We start from the raw sequence: 18195 nt of genomic DNA, 5'->3' as shown, positions 1-18195 counted from the left end.
TTTCTAAACTAACTTGGCTAATGAAGACGGACTTATGACATACAGTGTGCCATGGGGGAAATTTAGCCCGGATAGCGGCGCCACGGTCTACTTTTATTACGAATTACAGATTTCAAGGCTTTTTTCCAGATCGGAACGACTAGAAACTGCCCCTGCCTACAATAACGACACTATCCGCAAATCACAGGGACGGAAGTAATAATGTCAGAAATATAAAGTTTAGTTTTTCCAGTGTGTATACTAGATTACGATGTTATATAACCCATAGATATATTTTTATGATATAACCGATATCGTCTGGCGTGGTTCTCCCTCCCTTGTTATTGATACAGGACGGGGGTCTGGCACGGACAGTGGTTAGTCGTTTGGATTGTATAAATACAGGATATTTGTTGTTTTAGAGTGAATAACATATTTTATTTCATCGAGAAGCAAGAAAACTTATATTTTCACGAATGCGTAGCATGAGTGAAAATATAAACGTTTTCTTGCTTAGAGATGAAATAAAATATGTTATTCACGACAAAACGACAAATGTTCTATTTATTTTATGATTTTACAATCATTTTAGGTAAAAACAACTAGCCAGTGGAATAACACTTTTATTTCACTGATAAAACGCGGTATTCCACTACTGATCATAAAATAAAGATTTTTTTAGAGCAGTAAAAGAATATCAATCTGATTAAAATATAGATCTATATTTCGTTTCGTTTTTTATACTTTCGATGGCCTACACTACATGAAGATCTGACAAGTTGTACTCGAAGGTTGTGTCAGGGGTCGTAAGAGCGGCTTTTGACCCTATGACGTCAACTCTTCCAATAAAGACAAGTATAACGAAATTTTGAACTATAAAAATCGAAACGAAATAGGATCTGTGTTTTAATCAGATTGAAGAATATAGACCAACAGTATATAAATATTAATTGACTTAACCGTAAAAAATAAAATCAAATAAAATTCTCCATATCCTGCTGTTTAGCTTATATTTGAAATAGTGTTTGCAAACCATAATATCAAGTTCCATATTGTTTCAATTTTAACACTCCGCCAAACCATTCAACCTGACGAAGAGCGAGTCGTTTGTATCAACATAAATATATGGTCCCGATCAGGTGCTCAATCGCCAAATTGAGCACACGGTGGCGACTCCAAACGACTTCATAAAGATGGTTGTTAGGTAGAAGTATCAAAATTCTAAATTTGTTCGACTTTGATGATTAACATGTAAAACAGCAATGAAGAAGACGTTTTTCGTCTAAATGATAGAAACAAGTTGAAATAGAATTAAAATTTACACTGAACAAATAAAGAAGATGGATTATAAAGTGTCTTAATTTAAAGGTTACATGTGTGACGCCCATGCTTGTCAGATTTAAGTGTATTGTAAATGCTCCATTGCCGACAAACGGAGAAATATGCGACAACTCTTGTAGAAGTATCAAAATTCTATATTTGTTCGACTTTGATGATTAACACGTAAAACAGCAATGAAGAAGACGTTTTTCGTCTAAATGATAGAAACAAGATGAAATAGAATTAAAATTTACACTGAACAAATAAAGAAGATGGATTATAAAGTGTCTTAATTTAAAAGTTACATGTGTGACGCCCATGCTTGTCAGATTTAAGTGTATTGTAAATGCTCCATTGCCGACAAACGGAGAAATATGCGACAACTCTTGTTGACTGCCCGGACGACATAGCTGCTGTGGGGGTATGTTTCGTTGCCTGAAAATCTATCTTTATAATATGTGAACATTTGCATGCTATGTTTTTGTTTTTAATTTTAATCATTAGCCTGTCATAAATGATGTTGATGCTTTTTATTTTCTTTGTAAAATGTTATGTGGATATTTGTATGCTGCCTCTTATGGGGTGTTTAGATACAATAAATCTATCTATCTATCTATCTATTCTGAGCCGAAATTTATTGGGTTGATATTTTGAGGCATTTGACCAGTTGGATGTGGACCATCTCTGGCCCAAACATGGCAAACTTCTCGCATAATATTATTTTTTCAAAAGTTTTGAATATAAAACAAGAAATTTAAAACCTTTTAACAAACCGACAAGATATTCTTAGATATCAGTTAAAAAAAATAAGTTTTATTCATCAGTAGTGAACCAATAGTTGCCAAATGTTACCCAGATTATGGCCCACATCCAGTCAGATGTTGCCATATATGGGCCGTAGTAGGGCCAAAGCTGAGTGGCTGTCTGTGTAGCTTCTAAAATTGTGCGCACACGGTTTTCTGGATAAGGTTTGTCCTCTAATTATTCAAATGATTCAATCACACCAAATTTAAAAAAAACAAAACAAAAAAAACAAAAACAAAAAACCCATCAAAATTGTAGCCTCTCGCGATTTCAAGTCACAATTGCAGAGGGGTGCCAGAAAATACGTCATCATCGGTTTTCGGGTTCTTTATTTTGCCGACTAGGCAAAATTATTTTCCCAAAAAATTATTATATAATTTTCATTATATTTCATTTTACCCGTCTGAACTAAAATCTGATATCCCCCCTGATTTCCGGTTCCAGCCTTGTACGCCTATGTCTGGTTGGCGTAGTCGGCAAGTCTAATGATCTATAGCCTAATCAATTGAAAGTAGACCGCAATATACCGGATTTTCCGGCGCTGCATTGTAGGCGTTCGGTTTGACGTATTGGAGCATTAGCGATTTAGCGTTGGGAGAAATCAATTATTGCGATTCAAATAAATACAAGATGTATGACTCGAACATGAAATGAAATGGGGTTAATATGTCCTACTTTGTTGACTCGAACAAAATTAATGTAAACATACACCCTAACATTGAAAGCATGCTCAAAACATATTGTTCCTTTTATTAATTTGTCAGTAGTTAAAATGCAGATAATTTGTAAATATATAATTACAAGCCTTCATTTATTATTTCCCTATACTATCTCTGTTGTTCAATCCCCTATTTTGATGTATTAAGTTTGTATCTATCGGCCTGGATTGAAAGTTACGTACACAATATCCGCTATTAATGTTCAATATTTTTAACATGATGATTTCTTTCAATAAATTACCAAGTAGTGAAATCATCGGTAAATTCGCCAATCCTAGTTTATTACTTGTCAAGAAACGTTTTAAAAATATTGGATATTTTCTTGCTGTTTATGCTACCAAACCTTCGTTCGTTCGTTCCGATGCTTGGTTGGGTTATAATATTGAACTGTTGTACTATAATGTATGCCGTCTAGTCCATGCTGCATTAGTTTTGCGCATGCGCATTAAAGACGTGTGTTAGTTTTTGCTTCGAATGCTACCATCGGTTCTGGGCCAAATATTGTAGGTGTGTTGTTGGTGTACGACAGGATGTCAATAAGGCTATCACTGAAAGGGTAGCCTTTACTGTGACAACATACCAATATCATAACATTCATGTCAAGTGTCAAAATGAAGCGAGTAGGATACTGGATAAGTGAAAAGAAGAGTAAAAAACTGAATTTTGAAGACCATAGGGAACTGTTCAGGTATAGTAAACAAATAAGCTATGCCATAGGCCAAGTTTAGTAATAGCCTAATGAGGACGATTATTATGGTTACGAGTCCGACATCGCATAGGTCGTGTCGGAGTTGCGCTCCTGTAGCCCGAAACATCAGTGTGGACTACTAAATAGTACTATTATATCAATATGTTACCAGTAGCAGATTTGGCAATTATTGTAGGCCAACCAAGGAATTAATAAGAATAAGATTACTTAATATTAGAGGGCTACAGGCTAAATAATAACAAAAACCTGGGCTACTGTTAGGCCTAACTGGAAAGATCTAATTGGCCCCATGTATTGATTGCATTGACCCAACACACAGTGCAGTCAATGTCATGTGGTTTGGGTTTTTTTGACCAATGAGCACTATTTCCCACCAATTTCCCAAACAGTCAACAGCATTTTATCAAGGGTAGCTGCAGTGGATCAGTGAGGAATATGTTGGCTCGCTAACCAAGAGGTCGGTCTCAGTTTTGGCCAAGAAAGTTCTTCTAAATTTTCTAACATGGTACCCCCTTTCCGGGCCTTTGTTGTAGGTGCAGGACGGGAGGGCCTAGCAAGGACAGTTTCTAATGATTTGGATGGGACAGAATTCATGAGGTCCTGGCTGTAGCCTATGTGTACACATTCGAAATAAGAGTAGACCGTAGCGCTGCTGTCCAGGCAAAATTTATATGTAGTATGTAGTGTTTATCTTCATGAAGTAAACTGTAGATAATTGCTTTCCGAGTTGTAGTTGTTGTTCTTGGTCACGGTTAAAAATCTTGTACTCTGGAGGCTAAGTTCTTTATTGGTTCAATGATTTAGGCCTATATACAGTTTTTATACGCCCACATTTTCATGTGGACGTATTATGCGGTCGCCCCTGTCCGTCCGTCCACAATTGTTTGTGGACTCTCTACAGGTCACAATTCTTATCCGATTTCGACGAAACTTGAAATATAGGTTTATCCCCAAAAGATCTCGGCTGCTTTCGATATTGGCATGTATCGGATCGAAACATCATGGATTATGGCCCCTGTTTGTACGAAAAGTCACGTTTTTAGCTTGTGGACCCTATAGAGGTCACAATTTTTATCCGATTTTGTTGAAACTTGAAATATAAGTTTATAACCCAAAGATCTCAGTTCCTTTCGATATTTGCGCATATCGGACAGTAACTTCCTGAATTATGGCCCCTGATTGTACGAAAAATCACGTTTTTAGCTTGTGGACCCTATAGAAGTCATAATTTTTATCCGATTTAAAAAAACATTCTATTATATCACCGTTACACCCTAAGGATGACTGGGTTCGAATTTCGTGAAAATCGGCCCAAAATTGACAGACAAAATGGCCGCAATTCGTTCCCAAATAGCGTAAGAATATGGTATATCAAGGTTGTGGACCCTATAGCGGTCACAATTTTTATCCGATTTTGTTGAAACTTGAAATGTAAGTTTATAACCCAAAGATCTCGGTTCCTTTCGATATTCGTGCATATCGGACCATAACTTCCTGAATTATGACCCCTGATTGTACGAAAAATCACGTTTTTAGCTTGTGGACCCTATAGAAGTCATAATTTTTACCCGATTTAAAAAAACGTATTATTATATCACGGTTGCACCCTAGGGACGACTGAATTCAAATTTCGTGAAAATCGGCCCAAAATTGACAGACAAAATGGCCGCCGTTCGTTCTCAAATAGCGTAAGAAAATGGTATATCAAGGTTGTGGACCCTATGGGCAGATCTAAATTGGGTAAAAATAATGGTAAAAGTGATAATAGAAGGAAGAGGACTATGAGCACAGGTAATACTCAACATAGCACTGATACTGATAACTCTGGATTTCTTGATAATCTCATGAAGGATGACCATTCCCGAAAACGATTCATTTCTGATATTTTAAAGCATCAATTCATTAAGGATCATATCATAAACGAACTTCAGCCAGATATTTCAAAGGCGACAAATGATCGATTAATTAATTGGAAGACCGTATAGACGACCTCGAACAATACTTAAGAAGAACCGGAGGCGACATACAATGTACGGTGAAAGTGAGGATAAGGATCACATTATTCTGAGCATTATCAATAATGAGATTTTGTATCAACACAATATTTGGCAAAATTGTACTTTTAACCCTTATTAAACAAACTTTTATTTCAAATGTACTTGTAGTTGTACTTTTAACCTTTATTAAACAAACTTTTTTTTCAATTGTACTTATTTAGATTTAAAATCTTTAATTCCATTTATCGAAAAGCGAACATATAGATATCAAAAGATAGTTTATAACTTGATGCAATTATCCAAAAGTACCTTTTTTACGTTGTTTTGCCCAACACATCTATGTACAGTGATTTTGAAAAAAACTATATTTTCAACCCTTAAAGCAAACAGTGTTATTCGATACGCATTAATAATACTGCAATCTGATTAAAATACAGATCTATATTTCGTTTCGTTTTTTTATACTTTCGATGACCTACACTACATGAAGATCTGACAAGTTATAGCGATAGGTCACGTCAGGGGTCAAAAGACCGACTTATGACCCTATGATGTCAGACATTTGATTAACCAATCAGCATTTATGTTACTAGTGGATTACCTACAGTTCCGTGCAAAACACGCCTAAAGCTCGCCATAACAGACCGTTTCATTGGCTTATCCCTGACACCGTTCAGAACACGAGTTAAATAACTCTTCCAGATCCAAGTGTAGTAAAGACAAGTAAAACGAAATTTTGAACTATAAAAACGAAACGAAATAGGATCTGTGTTTTAACCAAATTGATAATACTGTTTACAAATTGCACAACGATTGCTGTTGAAGACAAATACCACTTTCTCCTCTGTTGCCCAGCATATATAAATTTACTTCACAAGTTCTTTCATCGTAGATTTTGGTTCTTTCCTTCTTTACATAAATTCAAAAATATTTTAGAGACCACGTAAGATCAAAAATCTAAATTACATGTATGTATAGCCCATGATTACTATATCAACTTTACGGCAACTTCTCACCAATCTGATTAAAATTAAGTCCGCTGTTAACGTTTAAGTGTCCGACACGCCAAAACGCTTTTCAATTTTTCAATTACGACCTTAATCCGGTTGATTGGCTGGTGACGTCACAGGCACTACACAGAGGATATACATTATCTATACAATATCTCACTGTCTGTACAATATAGCACTATCAATACACACGGCAAGTTGACAAGCGTCTGTTGACGGTCCAATTACCACGTGACTGGCCTAATCATAATCACCGAATTATCGTCTTTCATTTGTGATTGGAATATTATAGAGTGAATTTCAAATGCCGCATCATGCCGTAGATCCATTTAAGCTGCCTTTGTTTAAATAGGCCACGCGTCAAATGAAGACGACTCAAGAAATTAGCGCATTTACCGGTAATTTGGATAACCCCGTAATACTTGATATATTAAGTACAGAAATACAAATGGCGCCAGTCATTTGTCGATATATTCATTATTAGCTATATATAATAATAATGACCATTTCTATACATAAAGAACAACTTTTATCGTAACTCCATTTGAAATTTACAGTGAATATGGAATTTTCCGATGACTATGCATAACATGAACAATAGATCGCTCTCATTTCTCAGCCAATCAACGCTGGGAATCTTATTACCATTTACGGTTACATGTACTACGGGTGTAGTAAATGAGGTTAAACTTCGGCACGAAAATTGCACGGGATCATACGTGGAGTTCCTGGTGCCGTTTGGTGAGTGATTAAACTGTCAATCCAATTGTAAAATACTTTTATTAAAAAGAAGATAAACGATTGTTGTTTAAACGCCAATCAACAAATAATACGAGGCTACTTGATTACAAAAACACTGGTGAGCAATAATTATTGGGTAAATAATAATTATAAACAACTGATGAGTAAAACTTAATGGTTTTATACAATTAATGTGTGGGTGTACGATTCTACCATTAGTTCGTTCATGAGGTATTATGCACACGTTTCACTTAGAGTGATGTCTTTGATCTGGCCGGCGTAAAAAAAGATAATTACCTAATCAACATTCTTAATCCCACTAACACTCACTGCTAACACCAACGTGTAAATTAGTTTATGACCCATGCCTGTATAACTTTTATAGTCGGATTGATTAATTAATGACAAATATTAACGACACTACACTTTATGTGGAAAAGCGAAGTGCTCGCAGTAAAAAACACATAGCTGGACCGGTATATTATTTACATATTAAAAGTGTTCGTCCAATAAGCTCCATATTGTAAAAAATTAATTAAGAGTTCAAGACTTCAAAGTTTAAAAGTTGTAGGCAATCTAAATTGGATCTTAAATTAAAATGAATTACAAAACGAATTATTTCGTAGTCAATTGTTTTATTTAATAAAGAACTAAGGGAGATTAAGGAATCAGTCAGGCGTTAATGAGTACACACGCCGGCTGTATATAGGTAATTAGGGATTAACATTCCGAATATGCATTTGGTCACTGTGACGTCACTGGCGTCTGAGTGGATTAAGAGTGTTTTCGATAATTGGCAAAGTCGTTTTCACGGGAGGTCCATTTTTACGACTTTGAGTGAAGATAACTGAATTAATTTCAATCAGATTGGTGTGAACTTGCCGTAAAGTTGATATAGTAACCATTGGCTACACATATCCAAAAGTTCCCAAACCCATCTTATGTGCACTTTAACGAACACCAAACGTAAATGCATTTAGTGCAAAATGACGCCTTGTTATTTTAAGAATTACGTATTATGAACATTGAACATTAACTCAAAAGAACTTTAGCTGTGCTGTAAGCTCACAACTTTTATGTAAATTCATGATGGCATGAGTTGGTTTTATATCACATTGATTACTATATTTAGATACTCACTTATTGCTTATTTGTTGTCTTTTTCCCCAGCTAATTGCTCAAAACAGGTTTGCTACTGATTTGTATAATTGGCCTTGTTTAATAGGTTTATTTCCCCCACAAAAAGGGACAGTGCAAAGACTGTACTGTTATAATATTATCAAGTACATTTGTAGATCTGAGTATAAAAACAATCCATATAGAATGGACTGGCTTATACGAAAAAGATACATGTAGCACAATTAATATTACTATTTAAACTAAAGATGGTGGTGTGAAATCCATAGAAAACAATGTAAGCTTAAATAACTAATTGATTGAATAATTTTGGACCAAAATTATTTTTTAATAAAAGCAAGGTTACTTTTGATTGTGTATTGTCTTAAACTATATTTAATTTAGTACTGATCTTTCTTTTGCAGGAATGCAGGATTTGAACTTGTTAAGGTATGTATGTTGACTAATCCTATTTTCTGAGAACACCAACCGGATTATTGTTACAACATTATTTGTCATTCATCAAAAATGCTGGAAATAATAAAATAACTTTATGACTAACCTATGAAATGACTTTATGAGGCTAAAATATTTCCACAAAAATTTTGAAAAAAAAAGATAATAGATTGTAAATGCATTTATTTGACATTTAGTGACTCACTTTGATGAATGGTGTAAGATATCCGTATTATTTGCATGGAGACCCTATATGTCTTGACATGGTAGGACACAATTTTTGTAAATACTCTACAGGTCACGCTGCATGGACCAGATTTTTTGAAGATCTATTTTAAATTATTCAACTCGCCATATGATTGATTAATCTAGAAATATTAAGTTATTGCCTTATTGTGGGCTACATGTACATGTTACTCCAGGGAAGCTTTCTTCAAAATTTCTTTTTCACATATATCATGTGACAAGGTCACACAGACATTTTTTTTTACCTTGTTCTGAACTCAAAACAGGATGAAAACTTGAACTGCAATATTACTGGAAGATGGATGGACTATTTTTTATTAGGTGACAATGCAGCATAAACAACCCAACAAAAACACACAACACAGACAATCCAAAATGTCAAAGTTCATGGCAGAGCACTTTATAACAACATAAAGATTAAATAAACAAGTTCAGCCCAATCTTGATAGTCCCATAGTTTTCAGCGAACTATGTCATGAACTGCTGATTGTGGTCACAAACCAAGTGTCTGCATGTAGAAGAGAACATAAGCAGTGATTAGACCTCATATAATGCTAGTACCCCAGCATATAATGTATGGCGGGATTTAAGGGCCAAAACTAAATGTAAGTTGAAAGTGTTATTATAGATCATAGAAAATACCTAATACCTAAGATGCAAAATACATATGTCGTTATACTTATAATGATGAATACATAATACCGTTAAAGTAAAAGTCAAATGTCTAATTACAAATGTTTTTTGGAAAAAATCCACTAATGTTGCAAAGAACACAACATTTTCACATATACACTTCAACAAAGCAACTTTGCAAAATGACATTTGTCTTTTGTCTTTTAGCGCATCTTGAGTTCTGAGGGTCAAAGGACATCGGGTAACATATAAAATTGTTAAAATGAATGCTCCTAAGAAGGAAAGAACGGATATAGGCTGTACCCTCTTTTAGTATCTGGAGACTTGTCAGTCATGATGTTGATATTAGATAGGCTAACTATATAGTTCAAATATGTATAATCTAAACAAGGTGCCATCCATTATTAAGATTACTGTTAATCATTCTTACAAACGAAGTTTGTGGGACATTATATACCCCTATATATTTCAATTCGGTTTTAACTGTAGACTAGCTAATGTTAATACACCTAGCCTATATAGTCATATTAATTATAAACTTCACACAAAATAAGCCTTCATCTAGATTGAACATGTTTAGAAGAAATTTAATTTAATGTAAATATACTTTTTGATAAATGCCGAATTGTGTCATGTGTGACTTGGGCTAACACAAGTTTAAATTAAATGTAGGCTATATAAAATTATTTTAACATTAAAGATGGATCTTTCCATCAGGGTCAGGCGTGCTGACTGTCAGAATGTATAGGCATTTATTATTCATTAGGAGCAGAAAATTAGGATGTTAAATCCCATTTCATTTCACCTATTTTTTTTGCTGTCATATTTTTGTTTAAATACCATTGTCGTTGGCCGGTGTAAAGTCAGTAAATTACAGATTCCTGGGGGAGTTATGGTATTGGTGTTTCATATTTCGGATAACTTTCGTAAACTGCACTTGAGTAAATAAATAAATGAAATTAAATATTAAATCAGAATCAGATCTTTTCTCATTATTCACTATAGTAGGCATAGGTAAGTATATGGGATGGGATATGAAACGTTTTCCATCTCTTGTTATTTTAAATTTTTGATTGCTTGCAGGCAGTAAAAACTTTAAAACATTGTTGAATGAACCATTTTAAAATCAATCATTGTAATTACTTTCTAAATTAAAGAACATTTCATTAAATGGACTAATCGTTTTGTTTTTATGAAATAAGCTCCTTACATGCTTAATAACTATTTACAACAAAGAACAGATACAAAATCAAAGTACAATTTAAATTTTATTTCAAAAGGTTATCGTACATAATAATCATTTAATATATTTAATCTTTCCAAATATACAGTTTGCGTACATTTAAATTGACGCAAGATTCCATTAATTGATAATAACAAGTAAAGCGGTAAAGTCAAAATCCATACAACATAGTGTCCAGAAGGTCACTAAGCAGACAACGACAAGCTTGTTAAATAAGCAGCCAACGGCAAGCTTATCTTTCCTTCATGGGAGCATTCATTTTAACAATTTTACTTGTGACCCAATGACCTTTGACCATTGACCTCAAGAACCCAAGATACGTTAGAAGACAAAAGACAAATGTCATTTTGCAAAGTTGCTTTGTTGAAGTGTATATGTAAAAATGTTGTGTTCTTTGCAACATTAGTGGATTTTTTTCCAAAAAACATTTTTAATTTGACATTTGACTTTTACTTTAACGGTATTATGTATTCATCATTATAAGTATAACGACATATGTATTTTGCATCTTAGGTATTAGGTATTTTCTATGATGTATAATAACACTTTCAACTTACATTTAGTTTTGGCCCTTAAATCCCGCCATAATAATGCCAATTGAACCAGAATGTCAGTAACAAGTATAAGTATCAGGTGTTTTGGAAATAATGTTGAAACTAGTATTCGATATATCCCTTAACACATACAAAATAACGGTTATCCGAATCATTTTACTAAGAAAATCCAGTATCAACCTTTATACCTGTTACAAAATTTTCAATTCATTATAATTTGACAATACGAAATGGAACCATTTCTGGACTGATATTCCTAGTTTTAGAGATGTTATGTAAACTTTCACAATATTATAATTTGCAAGTGATTACAATCCCTTAATGACATTCAGGAACTTTTTTGACACGGTGGGGCGGGGGAGGGGTCGGATGGTATCATAAGGCCTGTCATTGAGTCAACTGGCGTGTTTTTTCGAATCCCCAGTTGTACGTGACAAGGAGTAGGGTCGCCTGTCTGTCCAACCTCGTGGGTTTCCTCCCACTGCTAAAGACTCCTACGCGCAAGCGAATTATTGAAATAAAATTTAACCATATGTTAGTCCCGAAATGACCTAGTTTGTGTCGAGTGGACATTAAATCACATTTCTCTCTCTCTCTTTTTGACACGGTATAACAAATACCAAAATAGCCTTGAAATACAATTGAAATACCAATATTCAAATATTTATGTGAGCCCTTCAAGAAGTAATCCAGTATATTTGAATAGTATTTAAGCTGATCACTAAGGCTGCCAAAATATTTGTAATCAAGCTGACCTCATAAGTAGAGCACATTATTCTGTAAGTATCAGCTTAACATAGTACAGTCCTTCACTTAAATTTGAATAGTAGTATACGGTTTGTTTAGTTATATAGTAGTCAATAATAAGTATTGTTGTTATTCATTTCCATAGCGAAAAAAACAACATACATGACATCAAATATTTAAGGCAGTTGAGTTTCGGTGGAAGCGGATGTAAAGTACAACTAACACACACACACACACAAGAGACTATAGTTAAAGATGCATTAGGCAAGAACTGTCTATTGTACATGTAGGCATGGTCTATATGTTAAAAAGAAATTTTGAAAAAAGCTTCTCAGGAGTAACTAAACATATATGTAGCCCACAAGCTGACCTGTAGAGTATTTACAAGAATTGTAGGTCTTTTTCTGGCTCCAAATGTTATACACATTATTATTTAGATATTCACATGAGAATCCCACAATCAACTCTCTAGTCCTTTATATGGCAGATATATTAAATGGATTAGAACATCCACACCATTTAATAATTTAAGGTTCAAATGGATACCGTAATCAAGACTGTGTTTATTATTGTAGCAATGGTACTTGTAAAACAAGCCCATTCATGTACATGTATGTATCTTTGCTACATGTTGTCAAAACTTCAAACACTTATAACCGCACTCAGAATAAATTAATTTAACAGAAATTTTCAATATATTATTCATTTTTCATTAGCTATTTATAAACTAAGATAGGAACAGGGTTCCCGCAGTCCTTGAAAATCCTTGAATATCCTTAAATTTAAAATTTCATTTTCAAGGTCTTGAATATCCTTGAATTTCGCGGAAATAGGAAAATATCCTTGAATTTCAGTTGAGATCCTTAATTCTGTTTCAAATTGGTAATAATAGTAAGTTGATATTAAAATCCCGTTTAGATTAGAAGTTTTATAACGATAGTAGTAATGTTTTGGTTATTTTTAAGATGACAAATTGTAACTTTAGGCTAAAAAATGTCCTTGAAAATCCTTGAATTTGACGTATATTTATCCTTGAATATCCTTGAAAAAATGTTTGACGAAGACGCGGGAACACTGTAGGAAGAACGGCCAGCTCTTTACCTAAATCTTACATGATACATCATTAAAGTGGCAACATATAAAATGCCAATAACATTCTTATTTACATATTAATGATTATGGACAAGAAGTCCCATCCTGAAATATTTTATGTAAATTGTATACACGTACGTATTGGTTGGAAGCTGAATTAAATTAACTCTCCAAATGTATATCACTGATCTTTGTATGACTTTGTCTGCAAAAATTTAGAAACATCGATTTTTTGTAGTGTGCCTAACTGGGGCAGATAAGCCATACAAAGAAAAGTTTGGATATACATCCTTGGAAATTTAAAGGATTCAGCTTTTAAACATTGTTAATATTAGGTATGCCCAAATTGTCCGGTTGAAAACTTGGTGAATTCTCAAACACCTCCCTAACCTGACCAAAAACATTAACGACCAAAAGCTGGGGAAAGAGACATTTTGGACATGAATACTGTACTGAATACAGTACTGGCTGAATACAGTACAAAATACAATATTGTGAAAGTTGAATCTATTAAAGAATGTCAGTCCAAAAATGGTTCAGTTCTAATTTGTATTTACAAAGATACAATGAATTGAAAATCTGTCAACATTTGGCTTCTTCTTCTAGTGGGGGTATTACGTCCGCTTCCACCTAGAGTGATATCGCAGACAAGCAGTTGGCTTCCACAGCATGTGATATATATACGATATAAGCCAGTGCAACCTTTAATTTTATATAACATATTTTGATATATCCCTTTTAATTCGTATTGAATCGAAGTTGGGAGATTTTCTGCAATTAATATTAATATTTTGATCTTGTTTTCTTCATTGAATGTTATATAATTAATTGGAGTACATTTTAGCATGTAATCAGGTGTGAAAAATTAGATTTTTTCCGAAAAATGCAACTGACAATTACTGGCTTTAAAGACATGTGATATTTAAACTCTGTATTTGAATTTTAAGCAAATTGTTGTCCCTTTATCTTTAAGAGGGTAAGAAAATATGTTCCTTTTATATAATTCAGATGTTTACGTCGAAAATAATAGTAAGGGGAAAGGGCAAAATGTGATATAACAGTCTAAAGTACATTAAAGTCTGTATTTATATGTCGGGTTGAGTTATTAGTGTATGTAAAAAATTTAAATAAAGCCTACCTATATATGTATGTACCAGTAATATGGTGTTGTAAGTACCTGGTGTAATATAAAGATGTTGCCTGATTCCAGTTTATTATTAAAAAAATTGTAGATAATCTCAAATTTTCATACCTCACCGATAATTTAAGAAATTTGAGCTCTTAGAATCAAATATATCTGAGTACTTGATTAGTATCTTATTTAGTATTTTATTCCTTTCCTTTTGTTAATATTTGAGCAGTAGTCTGCAAAAATACATTAAAAGAAGAATGTTGATAAATAGGTATTGCTCATAAATAGTCTTTATGCATTCAGTAAATTTCATTCCACTAAAGATGCATTATGTAAGATTTAGATAAAGACGTTCTTGCTATGATAGTTCAAAAATAGATATTAGAAAATTAATGTATTGAAAATTTCATTCAAATTACATTATTCTGGGAGAAGTTATGACTGTTTGAAGATGTTCCATATATCGTTTATTATGGTAGCAGTACATGAAAACCGAGGCTGTCTCAATTATCCATTTTATTGTTAAATTTTTAAATCACATTAGTGTTCAAATCCATTTATATCTCAGCCATTCTATTGTCTAGAGAGTTGATTATAAACTGGTAATGTGAATAAATATCTAAATAATAATTTACATAAGATTTGAAGCCAGAAAAAAGACCCGCAATAGGCAGATTTAGCTTTTACATAATGCATCTTTAAATCTATCTCATTGCATCGAAATTGACAAAAAATAAAATAAGTATGTCTTTTGATATTAACAACCGTGTGTAAGGTTCTTTTAATAAAAGCTACTAACTACCATTTCTGTGAAACCTCAAAGATCCAACCTGCTTGGTTCTAAGATAGTTAATGACTTAAATACTTATGATTTATTGCTTGGATAAGGTCTACATAAGTTTACTGTAGAACCCCCATGAGTAAGAAAGCCTTCATAATTTGTATTGAGTAAAATTTTGACTGATGACCATTTTATTTTACTTCAAGGACTGTGTCATCTAGGTTAACAAACAAAGGAGTATTTATTAGTGGGAGTAGATAAGAATATGACTAGTGTAAAAATAGTTGACAACAATAGTTTGTTCATACTTGTATCTTCTATAATGTGTGAATGAAATAATATGTAGCACATGTTAAAACATGTCAAATTAGTCAAATATCTTTTAACGCATCACAAATATGGGTGGAAGGTATTTTTGACTTTGAATGTAACAATATTTTGTTCAGATGAGATCATAATTTAGGGTGTTTTTGGAACTGTTTGATTATTTTTCATTTGTTTTTATATTGTAGGCATTCATATTCTCCCTTAGCGAAAAATCTAACTTCAATGTACATAAACAATGCAAATGGTGATTAAGGCCCTTAAGACCCCCTTGGATCTCATGCTTAAAGATACATTATGGGAGATTTCAATAGAGATTTAGCCATTCTTGCTATAACAGTTCAAAAATAGATGATGAAAGAAGAATATATTAAAAATTTCAGTCAAATTACTTTATTCTGAACAAAGTTATCACCATTGTAATTTTTGACTAAAAATAGGAATCGACTCTCTCTTCACGTCTCCGAGAATGCCCGATCATTTGATTGACAGGCGTTAACTCCACCTACATAATCTTGATTATCAAGTAACGTTTTCAATGGCTGTGGTACCGTTAGCATATTCGGTTTGAGACGGGGTTGCAATTCAATTCGTATCACATTTATTTTTACTACAAATTAAAAATAAGACTTTTAATATATAGATAAGAAGCGAAAGTTTGGAATGGACCAAATCAATGAGGCATAATTATAGCCGACTTCTTGTTAGCCTGCGTGTACTCTTGTACTGTAACTGGTAGGCCTACGTAACTCCCGAAGCAGACAGATAGGAAACAGTGATCCAATGGGGCTACAATTCAACTGGGGTGATGTAAGCTGCGATGTTTATCAATTTCCATATTTTTTCTGCAAACACAATTAAGTGACAAAAGAGCGTATAATACTGACACCCAAACTCTCATTTTAACCACAACTAAACATAATATCAAGGCCGTATATATCAAACTTTCAATCAAATTGACTGACATGCTGCCTTGCTCAACAGCGGCTACGCTTCGTACACTCTTATCATTTAGCATCGATCTAACATTTCCAGGAGTATGACGTCAACGTAACGGTTAATCTCTGCTTACGACGCCATTTAAAAATTTAATCAATCAATGAAATCCTGTTTAAATCCAAGCCGAATCCAAGCCATCCGTGGGTCTACAGAGTTGATGTTGTGCTTCTTGTGTAAATAAAGATCTAATTTATAATTTATATGACATCTGAAGCCTAAATAAAGACTTGCAATAATCAGATTTAGCTCTTGCATAATGTATGTTTAAAGATGTCTAAATAATACACATTATATGTTGATTTAATGAAAGACACTTGTTTATTTTTGAAATGTAGTTAATGATTTCACTTGATCCAAATATACTGATAAATCAGTCATGTGGAAAATTTTATAGACTTAGCTGTCAATCCATCGGAATTAAGAATCGGTTTAATAGTCATAGATACAAGGTGTGAAATAAGCTGTGGCCCAAGGCGGACATAAACGGAAATTCATATAGCTTTCGTGAAGGTCCTTCTGGCCTGTATAATTTTATTGATTTATTACATTCAACTACTTTCCCATCATAGACCCTGTGTTTTGACATCCACATTGGATTTTATTAACACTGGTCTTAACGTTTTTCAATAGATTTCAAGAAGGAAAACCTCTTAAGATTTTAAATCCAGGTTCCTAGCTACTTATGAGTAGTGGCATCTGTTGAAGTTTTTTTATTTGTTACAATGAATAGGATATTATTTAAGACAATTATTGGTCATGATAATTAATTCTTGTACGCCCACATTGAAATGTGGTCGTATATTGTCATTGCCTCCGGCCGTCCGGCGTCCAAATTGCTTGTATCTGATTGACTTTGAGTTTATACACAGTGTTTAAGATCATGAGACGAAGAAGCCTATTGATTTTAAATTTATTCAAATTCCAATGATTTTCTGATAACTAGTTAATGAGATGTTAGTCTTAATCGGATTTTAGTGTATTATAAATATTTCATTACCACTACAGTAAAAATATGCGACAACTCTTGTTGACTGCCCGGATGATTCAGCTGCTGTGGGTGTATGTTTCGCTGCCTGGCAACCTATCTTTATAAGCTCATGTTGAAATGTGATCGTATATTGTCATCAACCACGTCCATGTCTGTCCGTCCTCTGCAATTGCTTGTGGGCGCTCTTAGAGGCTACAGTCCATATCCGATTAACTTTAACTATGTACACACTGTTTAAGTGCATGAGCTGAAAGAAGCCTTTTGATTTTAAAGATTTCCCATAATTACAGCCAGAATTATGGCCCTTGATCACCTTGAAGACTCTTATGATCACCCTATTGGCTAATGTTATTATCCGATTTGAGTGAAATTCATGAGATGAAGAAGCCCATTGTTTTTCAATAATTTCCAGTATGTGAAGAATCCATTGATTTTCAATGATCACTTGAACTACTAAATCTGTTTACGTGCAGGCCTACAGCTTTTGTATAATAACTTTAAGTCAGCAACAAGAAGAACTAGAAGAAAAATTAATGTTTCATTATTTCTGATAATTACTTAATGGGTTGTTAATTTTGAACCGTTTTATTTTCTTGTAAATTTAT

General features: G+C 33.5%; 1 protein-coding gene across 1 annotated transcript in view; it reads left to right on the top strand.

The window, feature by feature from the left end:
• Nucleotides 1–3312: 3312 nt before the first annotated feature.
• LOC126822044 (inositol-tetrakisphosphate 1-kinase) overlaps nucleotides 3313–18195 on the top strand; it is a 31767-nt gene continuing 16884 nt past the window's right edge. Inside the window, exons 1-2 of the mRNA XM_050550779.2 lie at nucleotides 3313–3510; nucleotides 8821–8845. Coding sequence (XP_050406736.1) covers nucleotides 3419–3510; nucleotides 8821–8845 — 117 coding nt within the window. The 5' untranslated portion in view covers nucleotides 3313–3418. The remainder of the gene's footprint in view (nucleotides 3511–8820; nucleotides 8846–18195) is intronic.

The sequence above is a fragment of the Patella vulgata genome, chromosome 5 (genome assembly GCF_932274485.2).
Source record: "Patella vulgata chromosome 5, xgPatVulg1.2, whole genome shotgun sequence".
NCBI lineage: Eukaryota > Metazoa > Mollusca > Gastropoda > Patellidae > Patella > Patella vulgata.
This window is presented reverse-complemented; position numbering and strand designations above follow the sequence as displayed.